Raw genomic sequence first — 17976 nt, 5'->3', positions numbered from 1 at the left:
ACGATCGCATTATTAAACATGAAAACATGCCAAAATAGCGTAGCAATCTGTCAAAAATAACAAGCTGTCACATACGTATTAATAACAGGTTCATTATTAGTGCAAAACAGCACTGCCTCTGACAGATATTTGCAATTATCTTCGAGCTTGCGTGAGCATACTTTCCGTGATGTATTAACATTTCCACCGTCCTTGCAGGTGGAAGCTGCTCGGACTTGTCCGTGCAGGTATCCCAAAGGCAGCTTTAACTGTGCTATACGCGTTCCCACGGGCAACGGCGCTTTTTAAGCCTTTCACGAGCCGCTTGTCCTTGTGACCATATCTAATTGAAAAGCGGCTTGATTGCGACATCACATTTTTCATCACATCGTACACCGCAGAGGCCTCAATGGCTAAATATTAGGGACACCCTCCTAATTGATATACTGTATACACTTTCCTTCCAAAGTATTGAAACATTGAGACTTTGTGTTTGTTTTTTTTTCTTTTGTTTTTTCTGTAGATCGAACGCATTTCCTTAAAGCGGCAGAGAAGATGTTTCGGTGGACTTTGAGTCGATTTCGCTGCTGTCAATTGAGTGCCGATTAGTGAGCCTTGTCCCATTGTCTCCTCTGCGTTTCACAGGTGAACTCGTATGTTTGGGATCACGAGTGCATCCTTTCTCGGGTTGACGTCTTCTACCCGTGCATGCATATGTTTTCCATGGGTACTCAAGCTTCCTCCATCAACATTCCTGTTAAGCGGCTTGAAGACCGTAAATGAGGACAAGCGCTATATAGAAAATGAATGGATAGCCTCACTGTTGCAATGTTTTTGAGAGGGGGGGGTATAAACAGTGCTTCACAAATGTGTTAGACCGCCAACCACCCAATTACAGCACATGATTATTTCTTGATTAAGTCAAAGGTTGATGTTTTTTTTTTCCTATGTTTCTTTTTACATAATAATTATGTTGTAACGCAACTAATGTGTGGTGTGTCTCCCCCTATTTGCTCGCAGCATCAAAGTGTGACTCTGTAACACACACACACACACGCACGCAACCTTCCAGATGTCCCTCGGGGTTACAGTAACACAAGTGTGCCGTTGTCACCACAACGGCGTCTGTCAGGCTCTGCCTCTGATTGGGGGGGGGGGGTGGTGTTGATATGATCCCTTGTGCACACACGGGTACACACACACACACACTTGACACATTTTGCACTCTTCTACCCATAATCCCTCAGTCATAAGCCACTTCCCGTTATGTGAGACAGCGAAACAAAGCAGCACATCATGTGAGTGAACAAGCTGAGCAAAACAAACTGGGGGGGAACGCCGCATTATTGTGAGTACAGTATTTGAATCTTAGCAAAATGGGTTGATTCCGCCATGTCTACTGTATTTGCACGAGCAAGACGGGTACTTGTGTTTACAGTGAGGTCACGTGTTTGTTGATTTACTGGCAGACAAGGCGCATGACCATCCTCAGGCTGTATAGATCCAGTTAAGCGACAGCCAGCTAATACCTGAAATGTAACCAGATTAGATCAGTTCATGTAAATAGCCACCATTTTAATCATTGATGCTGTGTCAGCTTGTTAACAATGCATTGCTTCAGAAAAGTCAAGATAATGCTCCTAATGAGGCAACCTCGTCAGTCATTAATTTGATAACCTCCGCTAAGGCTGCAACATTTGACACATGGAAAGTCATAACTGCATCTGCAAAGGAAGTTTTACATTCTGCTCCCTTCTCAAGTTGATCTATTTTTAGATATTGGTACAGAAGTGTGTTAACATTTCAATTGCAATTTTTCATGCGAGTGCTAATATAGATTTGACCTGGATTCAACATCATTTGTACATTCGTGTTCTCAATTATTATTATTACTATTATTATTATTATTTTTATGTACCAAGTACCACCTCAACAAATATTGAGTGTTCCTCAAAAACCGAGAGATTTGGTTATCTTTATTTCAAATGTGTAAGAAACATGAAATAATATAATAAAAATAAGTAAATTAAAAAAAACAATAACAACAAGGTAGATTAAAGGAACAAACAAGGTCAGAGCAGACACACTTTCACATGCGCGAAAGAGAGTCGGAGGAAGTATAAACGTATCAACTTTATTTTTAAAAAGTATATTTTTTTTATGGTGAGCCGCTGTAACATTTTGCGCAGTCGGACCAATAACACTGATCTTAATAAAAAAATTTAAAAAACAATCGTAAACAATGATTCAATTAAAAATGTATTGCAACATAAAAGTGAAATTAAAAAATGAACTAAAGTATTTTTTACCAAAAAAAAAAAAAAGATTCAATGCAAATGTGTACTTAAAGGTTAAATACAACTGAACTGTACTTAAAAAAAACATATACTGTATCCATTCCATCCATTTTGCCAAACCGCTTCTCCTCACTTGGGTCGCGGGCGCGCTGGAGCCGATCCCAATCCTCGGGCGAGAGGCGGGGTCCACCCCGAACCGGTCCACAGCCAATCGCAGGGCACAAAGAAACAAACAACCATTCGCACTCACATTCGCACCTAAGGTCAATTTAAAGTTTGACCGAAACTAAAAAAATGAACTGCACACGAAAACTAAAAGCGTACTGCACATGATTTAAAAAAATATATATAATTAAAAAAAGGTTTAAAATGATGTATTCATAGCTACGAGCTTCATTCTAATATGTTCCATTGTATTTCATGTTTGTAAATGTGATTTGTATTCAATCGAGTGATTCTTTCGAATGCGACTAGAGGGAGTCCACACACCATTAGTGGCACTCGTGCCACACTGAGAGAATATCACAGCCCTAATGGATTAAATGCGATGACAGTTTTACAGTTTGTCGTTTGAATGTTGCCGGGCTTATATTTCATCCCAGACAGGAGAGGGAGCGCAGCCAACAGGTCCATTACCGACCGAGAGATGGTGAAAAGAGGAGGGAAGGGGCTGCAGGCGTACTGCGGCGGCAGCAGTGCGCCATGACGTTTAGTGTGTGGGCTCGCAGCTGCTGGAAATACAGCCGACTCCCTTTGGGCGACTGTGACTTATACAAACCGAATTGATTGCTTTGCCAATCGACTGGACCACGGCGCGTCACAAACCTCGAGGAGCACCTCGGGATTGCGCGCGCGTGCTCGAGTTCTCATAAAAAAGTGCGCAAACCATTCTGAGGATGACCGAATGTGTGTCATCGAAGCTCATTGTGTCATTTTCAATTGAGATGCTTTGGTGGGTTAAATGGCATTTCCCTGACTTTGTCCAGGAAAGTGACTTTGAAAATGAGTCACTTGAGTGCGGGCTTCTCTGCGATTGGCTCAGGGTGTTGTTACTGTTTGTCACAGCTTTCCTGTCTTGGCGAACGCTTCGGTTCTGCAAACCAATGAGAGGGCAGCTGCTCGGATGCAACGGTGATCCAGGAAAAAACAGCCCATTGTTCCCGGGACGCCGGAGAAGCGTGACCTCCCTCCCCTGGGCCCGAGACGTACTCTCGTGCCCTGTTGGCAGGTAGGACATCCATTTGGGTCGGAGGATTCGGAACATGTACTTTTTTAATCCTAAGCATTTCTGAGACGCCTCACGTCTTTATTCTTCTGTTGTCACTTCCGGCAACGCTGTTCAGTTCACAGACTGAGGCATGCGTTGCTAGCTCACGCGTTGACCGTGCGATGAGTCAGCTTTTCATCACAAGGTTGCGTGCACGTGTCTTTGACGGAGATGCATGCTTCTGTGAACGGACATAGTGCAGTAAAATCGATATTATAAGCGATTAGGGCCTAGTTGATCTTGTCCGACGCCTGCAATGTGCTTTGCTTACAAATTGCAACAGGAATACTGGCCCCTCTACAACACCGGCTATTGTTGTTACGCATCATTTCCAGCAGATGTCAGTATTGCACTGGCAGATTTACTCATATTGAGCCACTACTATGCCTCATTCCGTCACCTATCACCTCTCCCCACGCCACACCCTTAAAATATAACATACCCTATTCCACATGCATCATTTTACCAGCCGATAACATAATCAACATATTATCCCCATTTTATTGGATATAAATGTCGTATTTTTCCGGTCAAACCCTGCAGTTTGAAAGTATCACGTGGACTCTCTGACAAGTTGGTTGGAATTTGATCTCCGGTTCAGTTCAAAAGAAGGAAACAACTTTCCCCCTTCTACAAATCCCAAATGAAACCACACGGTCCAGTTCTCACTAAACATCTGCTTCTTTGCATTTTTCTAAAATTATTTTGTCACAACGACGAGTTGTTTCAGATGTCATTTGTTCACGGCCTGCAGTCACTGTCACTTTGCGTACCCGAGAAACTCAAAAGCACTTATGAGTACATATAGATATAAAATTCCAAATTTCGCATTGCTGGTATGGTTTTAAATGCAGCGTTTGATAAACATTTGTGATGACTTCAAACCAAAGATTCCGCTCTAAGTACCGCTGTATAAATCCCCTGCACTGATGTCATTTATTACATGCTGAAACGCTTACGCTAGATTTTCCCACAAGTCTCCTGATAATAGGTTTTATGAGGCAAAGCAAATCATTTTGCAATCTCTTTCTCTCCCAGATGTTGTGATCCTTCACCAGTTTTCTGTTGCTTTCTTTTTTTTTTTCTCTCCAACCTCACCGCATCCCATCCTCCCGCAAGGATGCGCGAATGATACGATATTACGCTGTAAGCTTTCGCTTGGGCAAGATGCACATGTGCACCGGTTCCATTGGCTCGAGCTCTAATATAGTTCTTGAGACCTTCGTGCATTTCTCAACGGGACAATGAGGAGCATTCGAGCCGGAGAATAGTACGGTGGCCAGGAAGTGCAAAACAATATACCAAATTGTGCAACACCTTTGCATTTCAGAAAACACATGAACAAAAAGCAGAAACACGTTTGCATTTCAGAAAAGAAAGGAACAAAAGCAGAAACACTTTGGCAAAAGAAGAAACAAATTACAAAAGATGAAGCATCCAGAAAGGGAACGTCCCATTTCACTGAGATTCTTAGAAATCCCACGGCCTTTCTCGGCAAGACCCGCCCCGCTTCAACATGATTGGCTCATATAATATATATATAATATAATCTATCTTTTTATGGTTTCCGAAATGTGATCAAGTACAAGATATTGTATACACAGCATCAAACGCCTCTCCAGGCTCGCCGTTCAGGGCGTCCGTATATACAATCGCTATTTGGGATGGACATCTCGTTCCATGTGTGTCGCCTCCCCCTTGCCGCGACGCAGGAGCCAATCATGTTGAAGCGGGGCGGGTCTTGTTGAGAAAGGAAGGGATTTCTTAGAATGTCTGTGAAATGAGACGTTCCCTTTGTGGGTCTGTGTTTGGTCTTTTATAAAAAGTGTTCCTGCTTTTGTTCATTTGTTTTCTGAAATGTAAAAGTGTTTCACAATTGGTTATATTGTTTTGCACTGCCAGGCCACCGTCGAATAGCAGGACTGAAGTGAAAATCGGGTCAAGGAAAGCACAGAAAGCGGGCAGTGTGTGTGTTTGATTTGCTAATCGGTTATGTGAGCACTTTTGAGCTGTTGCCACGAGCATGTGCTTGTTCGCTGGACTCGGACTGCTGTTTGCTGCTTTGCTTGCAGATGACGCAGCGGGCCAAATTGATTGCATGGTTGCTCCAAAGTTGTGCTAAGAAACAAGCTCAACTGATGGTGACTGAGATTGTCCAACAGATTCACATGTTGATGTTTCAGGATCCGCTGTTTGATTTTAACACTGTGTAAAAGCCATCCTGAGTAACGCGTGTGGTTTCTCCTTGGCTTTTTTGTGACTCCCTTATTAGGTCATTATGAGCGGGGGCGTCAAGGTGGCGTCCACCCTTCGGCCCCCTGCCCCATCGGGAATCCCGCTGCCACGCTCGCCCTTACCTGCCTCCCAAAAAGCGGACAGGCACCAAAGGACGCCGACCTCCAAACGCACACCGACGCACACACCCGCTCAGTCGCCATTACTTTGCCCTCGGAGCTCCGGCCTACATAAGTCATCCGGTAGGGACGTGCCGTCAAATGCGGGCCCGAAGCCTCCACCCGTCTGCCAACCGGGTCTGCGTGCTCGCCGCACCTCTTCTTCAGCCTGCAACAGTCCACTGACTCAGCGCCGGGTGCCTCCGCCACACTCCAAAGAAACTCTGGATCCGGAAAAGCCCACACAGATTGATGCGGATTTTTCCCTCGATGGGAACTGTAATAGAAATCCATGCACAAATACAAACCAAACATGGGGTACGAGCAACTTGCGTCCTTCGCTTCAGCTCAGGAGAGGAGAGCATTCCACTTCCAGGGTGATTCATGATGTCGTGCCGAGAAAGGCGGAGGAGGCTCCGAAAATCCACCCGGCCCAGTCCTCTATTGCCAACAACGGTAACGTCTACCAACCTCCCGCTCCAATTCGCCATCGGGAAGCCATCGGCGCTCTCAGCGACTGCGGCGCCCCGTCGGACGAGGAGATGGGGACACCGGAGGATTCGAGTCCACCGTCCTCTTCCAGTCTTCCGCTGCTGCCGCCGGGCATGCTCGCCTTGTCTGCGACGCGCAGGCCGCCGCATCGAGGCCTGCAAACGGAGCCTGCTCGCGTGGAAACGCGAGCTCCACGAGTCAACATGGCCACAGTTGCTCCCTTCAGCTTCAGGTCAGTGGTCCTTGGTTCTCGAGTCTTCCGCTGTGACTCACGACGATTTATATTTCACGCTAAAGCCATCTGTCTCATTTGTCCATACGACCTCCCACTGTACAGACTGGCTCACACCCGCTCGGGGTCATGAGCACGAGTCCCATAGGCTTGTTGTGGAATTTCATTCCAATTCTTGTGTGTCTTTTTTACAGCAAACACACACACACTTGGTGCTTTCTGGAGCAGAGCTGATCTTTTAAGTGTCCACTAGAAAGCCTTTAAGGCTGAGTAGACTCCCTCAACAGGGCTAAACGAAGGAAAGAGGAAAAAGACTGTGATGTGTCAGTATGTGTGTTCCGTGTGTTGTGTTGACAGGCTGCAGGTGCAAGAGGGCGATTTGTCACTGGATGAACTGAGCGACTGTTCATCTGGATCTATAGAAATCTGCTGTGACGACCTGACACCAGGTTTGACAACTTCACCGTTATCGTTCACATCGCTATTTTTGTTCTCTGAACACATCCGGCAGTTTCGTTTTATCTGCTCAGTCGGCGCGAGGGCGCGGGAAGGCCAAGAGATGGCTTCTCGTCATGTTTGGGTGCTAACATTTCAGTAGCAAGACAACATTCATTGCAACGGTCATACAAGCCATGCCAATTGCAGATATCTGACTCCCATCGTTGGACCTGAATAGACTCAGGGATAAGCAGCCTTAGTCCAAATAAATGCCTCCTACTCATCAGGCCTCGGCCGCCGCATCTGCAGTAAGGTGGCACGGTTTGGAAAGTGTGCCTCGGCCTGCGGCTGCGCTGACCGCGGCCGGTCGAGATGAAGCGATGGAAAGGAGAGAAGCGCTTAGGATGCGCCGATGAGTGAGGATGACAGCCGTGATGTGGGTCAGTAATGGGATGAAAAGGGTGCGCTCGCCGGCGGGCAGTGTTGCGTGCACATTGATTTCAACTTTTCGCCCATCCTCATCTCTCATACATCCTTGTGTCAGCACTCTACGAGTTTCAGGGAACACATTTCCAAAGGTAGGTGAGTGTTTAAAATGGACTGTGCACACCGCGCTATGAGGCCGGAGAATTACTCTTTGCCATTTTTCACATGTCAAATGATTGACCACCAACGGTGCAGCAACACACGGAGACAGACAACATAACAGTTCTCACAGTCATATTCGTTGTCCTTTGCGTGGAATGACTCATATTAGTTCCGTACTGAGGAATTCACAGAGGAGTTGAGGCCTCTCAAGATAGTATATTCATCTTTCTGTCAAGGCGGGCTCACCAGAAGGAGCAGAACAATAGCCATCCATACGACCTCCCACTGTACAGACTGGCTCACACCCGCTCGGGGTCATGAGCACGAGTCCCATAGGCTTGTTGTGGAATTTCATTCCAATTCTTGTGTGTCTTTTTTACAGCAAACACACACACACTTGGTGCTTGGTGATTGTCACACTTGATGCAGTGTGACAATCTTTTTAAAAAAAATAATTCTATTTAATTACGTTATTAAGAGTACAGTGTTACAAAGTGCTGTTTTTTCTCATTAAGAATAGGCAAGCTTCCATTTCAATGGAAAAGATAATTGGAGAAAGAATGAAACTCGTATCTCAAGGCACGGCTGTATTTAATACAGTATAATACTTTCACAAAATAAATACTGTATGTCAATACGTCAAATGTTTTAACTATCAAAATGAAATAGAAATGGTGAAAATAGTCTTTTTTTACATTAATCATTATTTTTGTCAGGCTGAGTCTATTCTTATACAGTAAACCACCAACTTGATGATGTTGTGTTGAGGCGGGTTTTTTTGTTGTTGTTGTTTTTTTTGGGGGGGAAAAATCTCTATCACTGGCAAATCTATGGTTAGTACTTTCCAGTTGTGGCAAATTCGGGTGGGAGCTTGCGATGGAGTGTAGCGCTCTTAAAAGGCCTCCTGCTGTCTTCGCACGATGCGTTTAGTCTCCGTCTTGTAATTGATCCTTCACTGGTGTTTGAAGGGCATCTAACGTGTTTTTAGACCAGACAAAAGGTATGATTAGCTCTCACACTTACTATTCAAATTCTTTCACGCACACACAAACTACTGAAAGGCTCTCATGAGGACGGCTCAAACACTCTCATACACGAGTCTTGCTCTCATTAACACTACTCAAATGCTCTCATTAACACTACTCAAATGCTCTCATTGCCTACTCAAATGCTCTCATTGATACTACTCAAATGCTCTCATTTACACTACTTAAATCCTCTCATTGACGCTACTCAAATGCCGTCATTTACACTACTCAAATGCTCTCATGGCCACTACTCAAATGCTCTCATTGACACTACTCAAATGCTCACAATTGCAGCACATGGCAGTAGGGCTGAGATTGTAATAACGGAAAGCACTGGGGGGGAGGGAGAGGAAGAGCATATTTGCATGGAAGGAAAACAGAATGTGAGTTGAAAAGAGGGCCGACAAGGTGAATGGATGTCAAAATATGAATTATATTCTGTGTGTTCTGATTGGAAAAGCACACAACAACATAGGATGCTTTTTTTTTTTTCAAGTTTATTTATCTGTAGCGACTGAGTTCCATGTCGGCCTACATTCAAATCAGTAATATTACAGAACCACCTTTTCCCATCTTCTGACCCCGATGAAGACATGGACGTTGAATGTGGCCGCAGCACCATATGGTCTTTAAATTAGACCCAAGTCTGACTGACCTTGCCACTCTCCAGAGATGCTGTGCACAAAACATGTGCCACTGTGATGGATTTGATGGATGTCTGACCATACACAGATGGCGTTTTGAAAGATAAATGCTAAGCACATTGTATCTTTTTCCAGCAAGGGAATTGTCTTTCCGTATCGCTTTCTTTCTTGCATGCACACACACACCGGGGTAATAATTTACTTCAGGTCCCAGAATACTCTTCAAGGATATTGAACACATGCATGGAAAACTGACACAAACGCACGCACGCATGCACACGCTCACACACACACACACACACACACACACACACACACACACCTGTTATTAATCTGAAACGTCATCATCTTGGTACAGATGTGCACCTGAGATCATGGCAATCAGCGCTGTGAATTTCTGGGACAATACAACATTTCGTTAAGTCAGCCCTTATAAATACAATATAAAGACTATAAATGCTCAGTGTATTATGCCTTTAAAACAAAATGTTACTGGCAGTTTAGCATGGGTCGTTTAAAAAAAAAATAAAAAATCTAAACACAATTCGGCATCAAAAGTATTTAATACTTTGTAAGGTACCCAAACCTAACAATCAAAGGGGTACCCAAACCTAACAATCAAAGGGGTAATTTTTTATTTATTTTTAAATCATGCTTCTTACATTGTCACAACAACGTACTGTTGTGCGCTTTTCATACAGACACGCACATAGGTAATAGTATATTTCTGCTTTCACAACAAATCCCAGGTAGCAAAAACCTGGCGAGGAAAGAAAATCATTTTTATTCTTAAAAAAAGAAGAAGAAGAAACTTGAGCAGAGCCGTACTTGGGTTGGGTGGCCTTCTGCCTTAACAAATTGACATCAACAAAAGGAAAGCAGTAGTTATGAATTGATTTGCGGTGTAATACAATTAGCACCTCAAAATGATAATGAAAGCATTATGCGATAAACATTTTTTAATTTTTTTTACCCTTCTTAAGCTTGTTGAAAACTGGAAAAGCTGTAGGGCTGACATGTCAACGTTCAACATCAACGCCGCCTCCTGTCTACTCTTAACAGGGACACAGTCATGGATGCATTAGATTGCGTGAGCGATGGAAGAGGAGAACGATGTATTGAACGAGTGTGCACTCCAAATCCCTTTTGACCTCTGGGGTCACTCCCAACCCAGGGAGTCAAGTTATGGAGTGGAGTCAATCATGTGACAAATCCACTCTCGCGCTCACCACGCTGTAACCAGGCAACAGTCACGGGGCATCGCAGCATCGTGGGCTGCCCCGGGGAGCGCAAACGACATCGTCTACACCAAGCCAATTGCAGGAGTACAATTTAAAAGTCTCCAAAACAAATATTTGGTCTTTTTCTCAAGACGCCAGTTGTTGTCGAGCTGTGGGTGATTCATAATGAGCGTGTGACGTCCGCCAGGCTCCAGAATGCTGTTTTTGTTAGATTCGCATTTTATGCCTCCCGGACACAGTCACACTGTTGTCACGGATAGGCCTTAAGTGTCTGAATTCCCCAAATGCTTCAGCCAGTGAGTCATGCTGTGTATTATCACTCTCCTCATTCATGAGTCAGAGCGTCCCGCTTGTATGTTATCTGAGTATTTGGCCTTAAACGTGGACCTCGATAGCCAGGTTTTGTATGAGTGTGGATGTGTGTCATAGTCGTGTATTCGCCTCGATGTCCTGCGGACCCCCCCGAGCATTAGCGTGCTCGCAGTCATGAGCAATTGAAGCAGGAGGGGATGCTGCGAGGCAGGATATCCCCTCTCTGTCTTATACGCTTCCTCTGCTTCTCTGGCTCATACACATGCGATTCTTCCTCACCCTCACCCTCTTCCTCCTCGTCCTCTGAGTTTATTCAGTCTCAGTCTCAGAGCTAAATCTGCCCTCGATGCTGTACGTATTCACTCACACAAGTCGTTGTCGTTTTCTTCTGACTTCCGCACCCCCGGGTCACGCTTGTGTCATCGTTGTTTTTTATGTTGACACTCAGAAAGATGTGGCATTAAGAGGCACTTTGTGACAACAGGGAGCGGGTGAAAGTGAGACCATGTGCCATCTGCACCGTCGAACGGGATCACATTGAAATGTTTAAGAGCCACTTATTTATTTTGTGGCATTTCTCTTTTCTTCGTAAACATGCATAATACTATAATGCACCTCGCAGTAGTGGTGTGCGAAACTGCAAGATTTGTTATCGACCCAATACCAAATAGATACCGCGCCAGTATTGCAGATATTGATTTTTTTTTTACAGTTGCTGCATCACAACATTTCTCAATCTCAATGAATTCTAATGAACTTGAAATGTTTTTGGGCCTTTTGGGGAAAGTTTATAAGTAAACAGAAGTGACTTTATTAAAATAATACAACTTTGTGTTCACTAAGGTGTATCCATAAGAAGTATGCAGTGTCACTTTCACAGTTAACACAAAAGTGTATTTATAGTCAATCAAATCTAAGCTGTATTATATTTGTACATTACATGAAATTCCGTCCGTGCACATCAAAGTCCAGCCTTGCATATCAAATTCCCCAAGCCGTGCATATCAAAGTTGCGGTCAGCCGAGCCCTATGACCGTCCAGAAAGGCTTTAATATGTCACAAAATCGAACGCCTGTGTAACGTCATTGTCCCAACAACTTTTTTCAAATGTCCAAGCCTGATAAAATCGTACGAGCGCGGCTCGGTGCTCGGTTTCATGACAATAATATCCACCAACATCAATACCAATGTCGGTATTATCATTATGTGGATCGATCCGCCCACCACTACGTCGCAATACCTGTTTGTATGCTGGCCAATTCAGTGGGCTGTTGAGCTATAATAGCGAATCTGTTTCAAACTATTCTGAGATGTCGGGGCAAATATACTCCTGCAAAGCAGAGACGCTTTCCTTCCTTCTGCCCAACTGCTCGCTCCACTTCAAGCCGTGCGCTCAATCTAACCATTCAGCCTTGTATCTCTATTTAACCGGACTTAAAAGTGCATTTATTGTGAACGTGTGCGTGTGGAAGCGATTGGCCCCGGTCAGAGCCAATTTCCCAAGGTTTCAGCTCGTGGTCAGCCCTCGTATTCCACACAAACATACAAATCTCGAACCTGCCGAATGTGTGCGCGATGGGTGATGAATGCAAAGCCAAATACTGAGCGCTGGCATCCGTCACACACTCAAACTGCCAGCTTCTCTGATGTCAAGCCAAATTGCTCAGGTAAATTGCACACACTGGACAGGCAGTCTGCTGTGTGTCTCACCGTGTGTGCGTGTGCGCCTGCTTGAGTGCGCTAAGTATCGAGAAAGTGTATGTTTATAGCCGCTGTATATTAAAACGATTAGTCAGCAGAGCCAGAGAGAGTACTGCAAGTAACAAGTAACTCTGTGCTGCCAACTCTGTAACACTTAACACTGTGTGTGTGCATTCAAAGCAGCGTGTGAGCGTGTGTGTGCGCACGCCACACAGTGCCGCCTTGTACACACCCGCTCTCATTTCACAAACCCGTCGTCAGGGAGGTGTAAGAGCAGAAGATACAGCTCCTATTAACCCCAAACGACGTCCCTCAGCCCCCCCAAACGTGCTCGCAACTCCCCCCCCCCGAAGTCTCGGAACTGTCACCGCACACAGCTTTGACCTCAGTGCGGCTTCGGCGCTGCCCCTTTCAATCGACTTAGCTGACTCCAGCGAATAGATTTTAGCGTACGACAGATTATGCTCAGTATGTTTTGTATGATCCGTAAATGTACCTTCATCAATCTTTATGCAACTTTTAATGTGTGACATTCTTTCATGCTACTGACCACAGGTACAAATCTGAGCTAACATGACTCTTGAGATAAGAGTCGAATTTGCTCCCTGACCACTGGAACTCAAAATATCATATGCCAAATCATCTTTTCCCATTAAAATGAATTGAAACGACATGAATGCGTTCCAGCCCCCTAACCCAAAAAAGAAAAAAAGAAAAAAATGTAGATTTTGTATTCTGTATTTTAAAGAGGAATAATAGCACTCCAAAATATTGTACTTCATAAAAACATACAGCGTTAACATCATTAAATAGTATTAAAACGAGTTCAACTGTTTTTGTCGCACTGCATCTATTGAATGGCGGTTCTGGTGACCGTTTGTGTTCAGTCCGTTGCCTCAAGTGTCATAGCACAGCAACATAGGTGCTTTTTAGCATTAGCATTTAGCTAGCAGACTGGAAGGCTAAGCTACGTGGTTGTTTTAAATACCTACGGTGTAATTTTCTTGGCTTTAAGTTTTGAGCGGCAATAAACAGCTTGAAGTCTCTTTTTCGATGAATTGCCACTGAAGTGAAGCGAGCTGAGTTCAGTGCCACCATGAAGCTCTCATCTCTCAAATCTGTCCAATTCTAAGCTTCCGTCTTTGCGTGGTCACAGTTTGGGAAGGCCAGCATGACGGTGCTCCGATGGCCAAAGCTTAGATGAGTTCGGTGCGGGAGAAATGCTTGAGAGTCCTCCATCCCATCAAACGGGAACGAGAACAGAGATTGTGAGCCTCTCGTCCAACATCGGTGACCTCTGACCTCGCTCCATAATATTGTAGAACCCTTTTCCAGAAGAGTGGAAGCTCGTACAGCATCATACAGCAGGACAAAGAGCGGGATCCCAATACCGCAAGTCCCCATCTTAAAAGGATGAAAAGTGCTTTCAATAATATGTCATCGGCCTCATCAAGGACGGTGACGAGTCTGCATATCGACAGGAAGCGGAGCGGCTGGAGCTGTGGTGCGGCCGACACAACCTGGAGCTGAACACGCTCAAGACTGTAGAGATGATCGTGGACTTCAGGAGGCATCCTTCGCCACAGCTGCCCCTCACGTTGTCCAGCTGCCTTGTGTCAACCGTCGAGACCTTCAAGTTCCTGGGAATTACAATCTCTCAGGACCTGAAGTGGGCGACCAACATCAACTCCGTCCTCAAAAAGGCCCAGCAGAGGATGTACTTCCTGCGGCTTCTGAGAAAGCACGGCCTGCCACCGGAGCTGCTGAGACAGTTCTACACAGCGGTCATCGAATCAGTCCTGTGTTCTTCCATCACAGTCTGGTTTGGTGCTGCTACAAAAAAGGACAAACTCCGACTGCAATGGACAATCAAAACTGCTGAAAGGATTGTCGGTACCCCCCTACCCACCCTTGAGGACTTGCACGCTGCCAGAACTAAGACAAGGGCGTGCAAAATCCTCTCGGACCCTCCGCACCCCGGTCACCAGCTCTTCCAGCTCCTTCCCTCAGGTAGGCGCTACCGATCAATGCAAACTAGAACTAGTAGACATTCCAACAGCTTTTTCCCTCTTGCAATCAACTTCTTAAACAGCTAACCTATAATTCCATTACAACAAGCTGGCAATTTTTTGACTTGAGTTCGTTGTCACATTTCTGTGGGGCAAATTATGTATTACTCGTGCACTCACTGTAGTTGTCTCGCCATGCTGCACTATTTGCATATACTCATGCCACTCATGCCAGAGTACCATCTGCTGCATTTGCACACTGATTGAGGAGTATCTGTAACATTTGCACAACCAACATTGTCCCAGATAATCGCACTACTCGTCACTTTAAACCGCATACACTCCTTGAAGTCTCAGCGCCCTTTGCACAATGGTCATTGCACCGGACTATTGCGATATTAGTCATTCGAACTGCTCTAAGTGCTAGAGGACTCTGCATCTTTTTGCACAATTGTTTTTTGTCAATGTCTTTATGTCTCCACAGTGTTCTGTAAATTGACTGTCTGTTGTACTAGAGCGGCTCCAACTACCGGAGACAAATTCCTTGTGTGTTTTGGACATACTTGGCAAATAAAGATGATTCTGATTCTGATATAGAACAGCCAAGACTGGATGCATATTGTTTCCTGTAAACAGCTTTATTGATTACTTTCTATGATAAGGGATTATGCTTTGCCATCATTACTATCCCTAATGGAATGGATGCCGTTTGTGTGTTTATGGCTCCCTATCTAATCATCGCTTAACTTATCCAATGTCAGAAGACGGCTCAGGAATAGATTTTTCACATCTGAAGCCAAGTTTCCCGAGATGGGATGTCCAGTGGAATGAAGTTTCGCATTTGAACATGCGGGAGCACTACAGAATTCCTAGATGGGGGTTTCTTTGGCCTTGTCTCATCGATGTGACACTGTGAGAGAGACAGCCACGCATACACAGTGCACACATTACATGCACGTTCGAGAGAAGCACAGACCGAAACATCCACACATGCGCTTGTGCTTGTTTTAATGTGTTACCACACTGGTCGTGCCGGAAAATGGATGAAATTCCGCAGCTGTAGCTTTAATGGCCTGTGCGTCGAGAATTGGTGTTGCGGTGCGGTGTGTTGCGGTGTGGATTTGGACGAAGGCTGGAGTAGGAGGGAGGAAATGGAGATGAGTGGGTGGTTGATGTAATGCAGGTGGTGGTTGTGCTGATTATTTCGGGGCTGTCGGCTGCTAATTAAAGCAAAAGGCTTTAAGCCTGGCCAACTTTGTGCATTTGGGATTGCTCAATGTCCCATTAAACCTGTAGTCCCATGATAATTTAAGATAATCACGGGGGGGGGGCTTCCTGTGGTTAACACACTTAACAAAATGTGAATGTTAATGGATGAATAGAGCAGCAAATGTGATTATGAAGGACTTGGCTGTGGCTTTGATTCTGGCGGCCGTATTTGACATCGAGGATCATCGCCATCGCACGCTGCTCAGCGGATTGAGCCGCACGTGAAACGAAAGGATGAGAACAAGGAGATTATCGGAGGAATGCAAACTCAATTTTGAAGTTTTGTTGTTCCCTTCCCGAGATGGGTAGAGGAGAATTTAAATGGCGGTATTTCATGACCGAACCCTTGTGCTCGCGCTCTGGTGCGTCGCACAGGACAGCATCCGTGGCTTGTGAGAGAGCGCTAGAGAGAGACAGATTTGAGGTTGATTCAAAATGTGATTTTTGTTTTTAGGATGGCCATATACAGTATGTATTTCAGGTGACTCTAACTCATGTGAGGAGGAAAAAAAACAAACAGACACAGGGAAAGGGGAAGGGAGGGACTGATGATGCAGCCAGTGGGAGGAGGGCGAGCAGAGACGACAAGATAGAAGAAGGATGACGGGGGAGGTGGGTGAATGAGCCAGCGGGGCTACGTTGAGCAAAGCAGCGAGCGAGGGACAAGCAGAGGGAGGAGAGACGGAAACAAGGGGGGTGTTGCTACTGTTGCGACTGCTTCTCCTGTCAGTTGGCCGCTGCCTGCCTCACGAGCAGGAGGGGATGCAGGAGGTGCAGACAGGCGGGACGGCCAGTGAGCGCTGCGTTTTGTTCCGGCAGCTCCATTGTCACATGTGAGCTGCTGTTGGAGGAGGTGAATTTAGAGCCTGGACAAAGATCCGCACAGCCACGGATTGTAAGATGTGAGTCAACCGAACTGCCGCTGATACGTTTGTCATTTTCAACGAAAGGGAATCTGGCTTGTCCGGTGTGCTTCCATAGAGACAGCAAACCATTCTCATTCTCCCGTCTTTCCCACCATTTATTTCGGTCTGCCTGTGTGTATATCCGAGCATGCCCCTGTTGTTTGGCTCTCTGCGGGAGGGATTCTGGAGGCTAATGTGGCTAATATTAGCATGACAGCAAAGCCAAGGGAGCTGGACCTCAGGACTTCTGGCAAGGATTCTTCATCCCAGTCCATGGCCTCAAGGAAGCCCCCGGTCAAGCCATCTGCTCTGCCCCAGGGACCTCCACGTCCCTCCAGGTCAGAGCTGAAGGTCTACCGGCCAACGACTGGATCCATCCCGATTCCGGTCTCAAATCCATCCAAGCTACGAAAGCAGCGATCACTTAGCAACTTGGCTGTGCTCACTGATGCTGAGAAAAAGTTGCACCTGTACCAGACTCCCAGGTGGAATGATGATTCTGGCCAGCCTGGTGCTGGCACCAACACAGGAGGGCAAACCAAGACGGGTCAGGCTGTAAGTGGTAAAACGTCACTTTCCAGAACACTTTCAAAGTCAGAACAGTCCCTCTTCCAAGGGAAGCCCAAACCGTTCAGTTCCCAAGGGGTGACATCAAGTTTGGGCAAGGTGAGCCGAATCCCAGCCCCTGGAAAACCACGGGGACCTTTTGCCGAGGTCAAGCCCATTAGCAAGAGCTCTGACGCACACCAGAGTCCAGGACCAGACCTTGATGATGCCCCAGTTAAGGCTAATGGAGCTGGCGGGACTGGCGATAATGACGCAAAACTTGGGGAGAAGGGAAGATGTGAGAACATTAAAGACGGGAAGGTGGTAGAAGGACAAGACGATAAGGCTTTTTTGAAGGTGGACCCTGAATTAGTGGTGACAGTTCTGGGGGACTTGGAGCAGCTGCTGTTCAGCCAAATGCTCGGTGAGTGCACTTTTTTCTCGGCCTGCTTTGCACGGGGTCAAGCATGAGACCCGCATCGCTTAGGTTAGGACATGTTTATAAATAGGTCCATAAATATTGTGTATTTTCTCATTGATTTTTGTTGTTGTTGTTCTGAAGTGCTGTTGTGCACACAAAATGGGAGTGACTGCTCGATGTTAAATAATGTAAACAAACTGGTCAAATTGGCTGT

At 45.6% G+C, this 17976-nt stretch overlaps 1 protein-coding gene across 5 annotated transcripts in view; it reads left to right on the top strand.

The window, feature by feature from the left end:
* Nucleotides 1–1187: 1187 nt before the first annotated feature.
* Nucleotides 1188–17976, top strand: part of LOC133485622 (neuron navigator 1-like) — a 71219-nt gene continuing 54430 nt past the window's right edge. For 3 of the 5 annotated variants that reach the window (XM_061789844.1, XM_061789746.1, XM_061789658.1), the window contains exons 1-4: nucleotides 1188–1327; nucleotides 3342–3504; nucleotides 5816–6660; nucleotides 7018–7109. In XM_061789844.1, coding sequence (XP_061645828.1) covers nucleotides 5822–6660; nucleotides 7018–7109 — 931 coding nt within the window. In that variant the 5' untranslated portion in view covers nucleotides 1188–1327; nucleotides 3342–3504; nucleotides 5816–5821. Of the gene's footprint in view, nucleotides 1328–3341; nucleotides 3505–5815; nucleotides 6661–7017; nucleotides 7110–16517; nucleotides 17766–17976 lie in introns of those variants that run through there. The other 2 variants (XM_061789920.1, XM_061790003.1) reach the window with 2 other exon arrangements.

This window comes from Phyllopteryx taeniolatus, chromosome 1, assembly GCF_024500385.1.
Source record: "Phyllopteryx taeniolatus isolate TA_2022b chromosome 1, UOR_Ptae_1.2, whole genome shotgun sequence".
NCBI classification, from domain to species: Eukaryota; Metazoa; Chordata; class Actinopteri; order Syngnathiformes; family Syngnathidae; genus Phyllopteryx; species Phyllopteryx taeniolatus.
The sequence above is the reverse complement of the archived record's forward strand: the minus strand, read 5'-3'. Positions and strand labels throughout refer to the sequence as shown.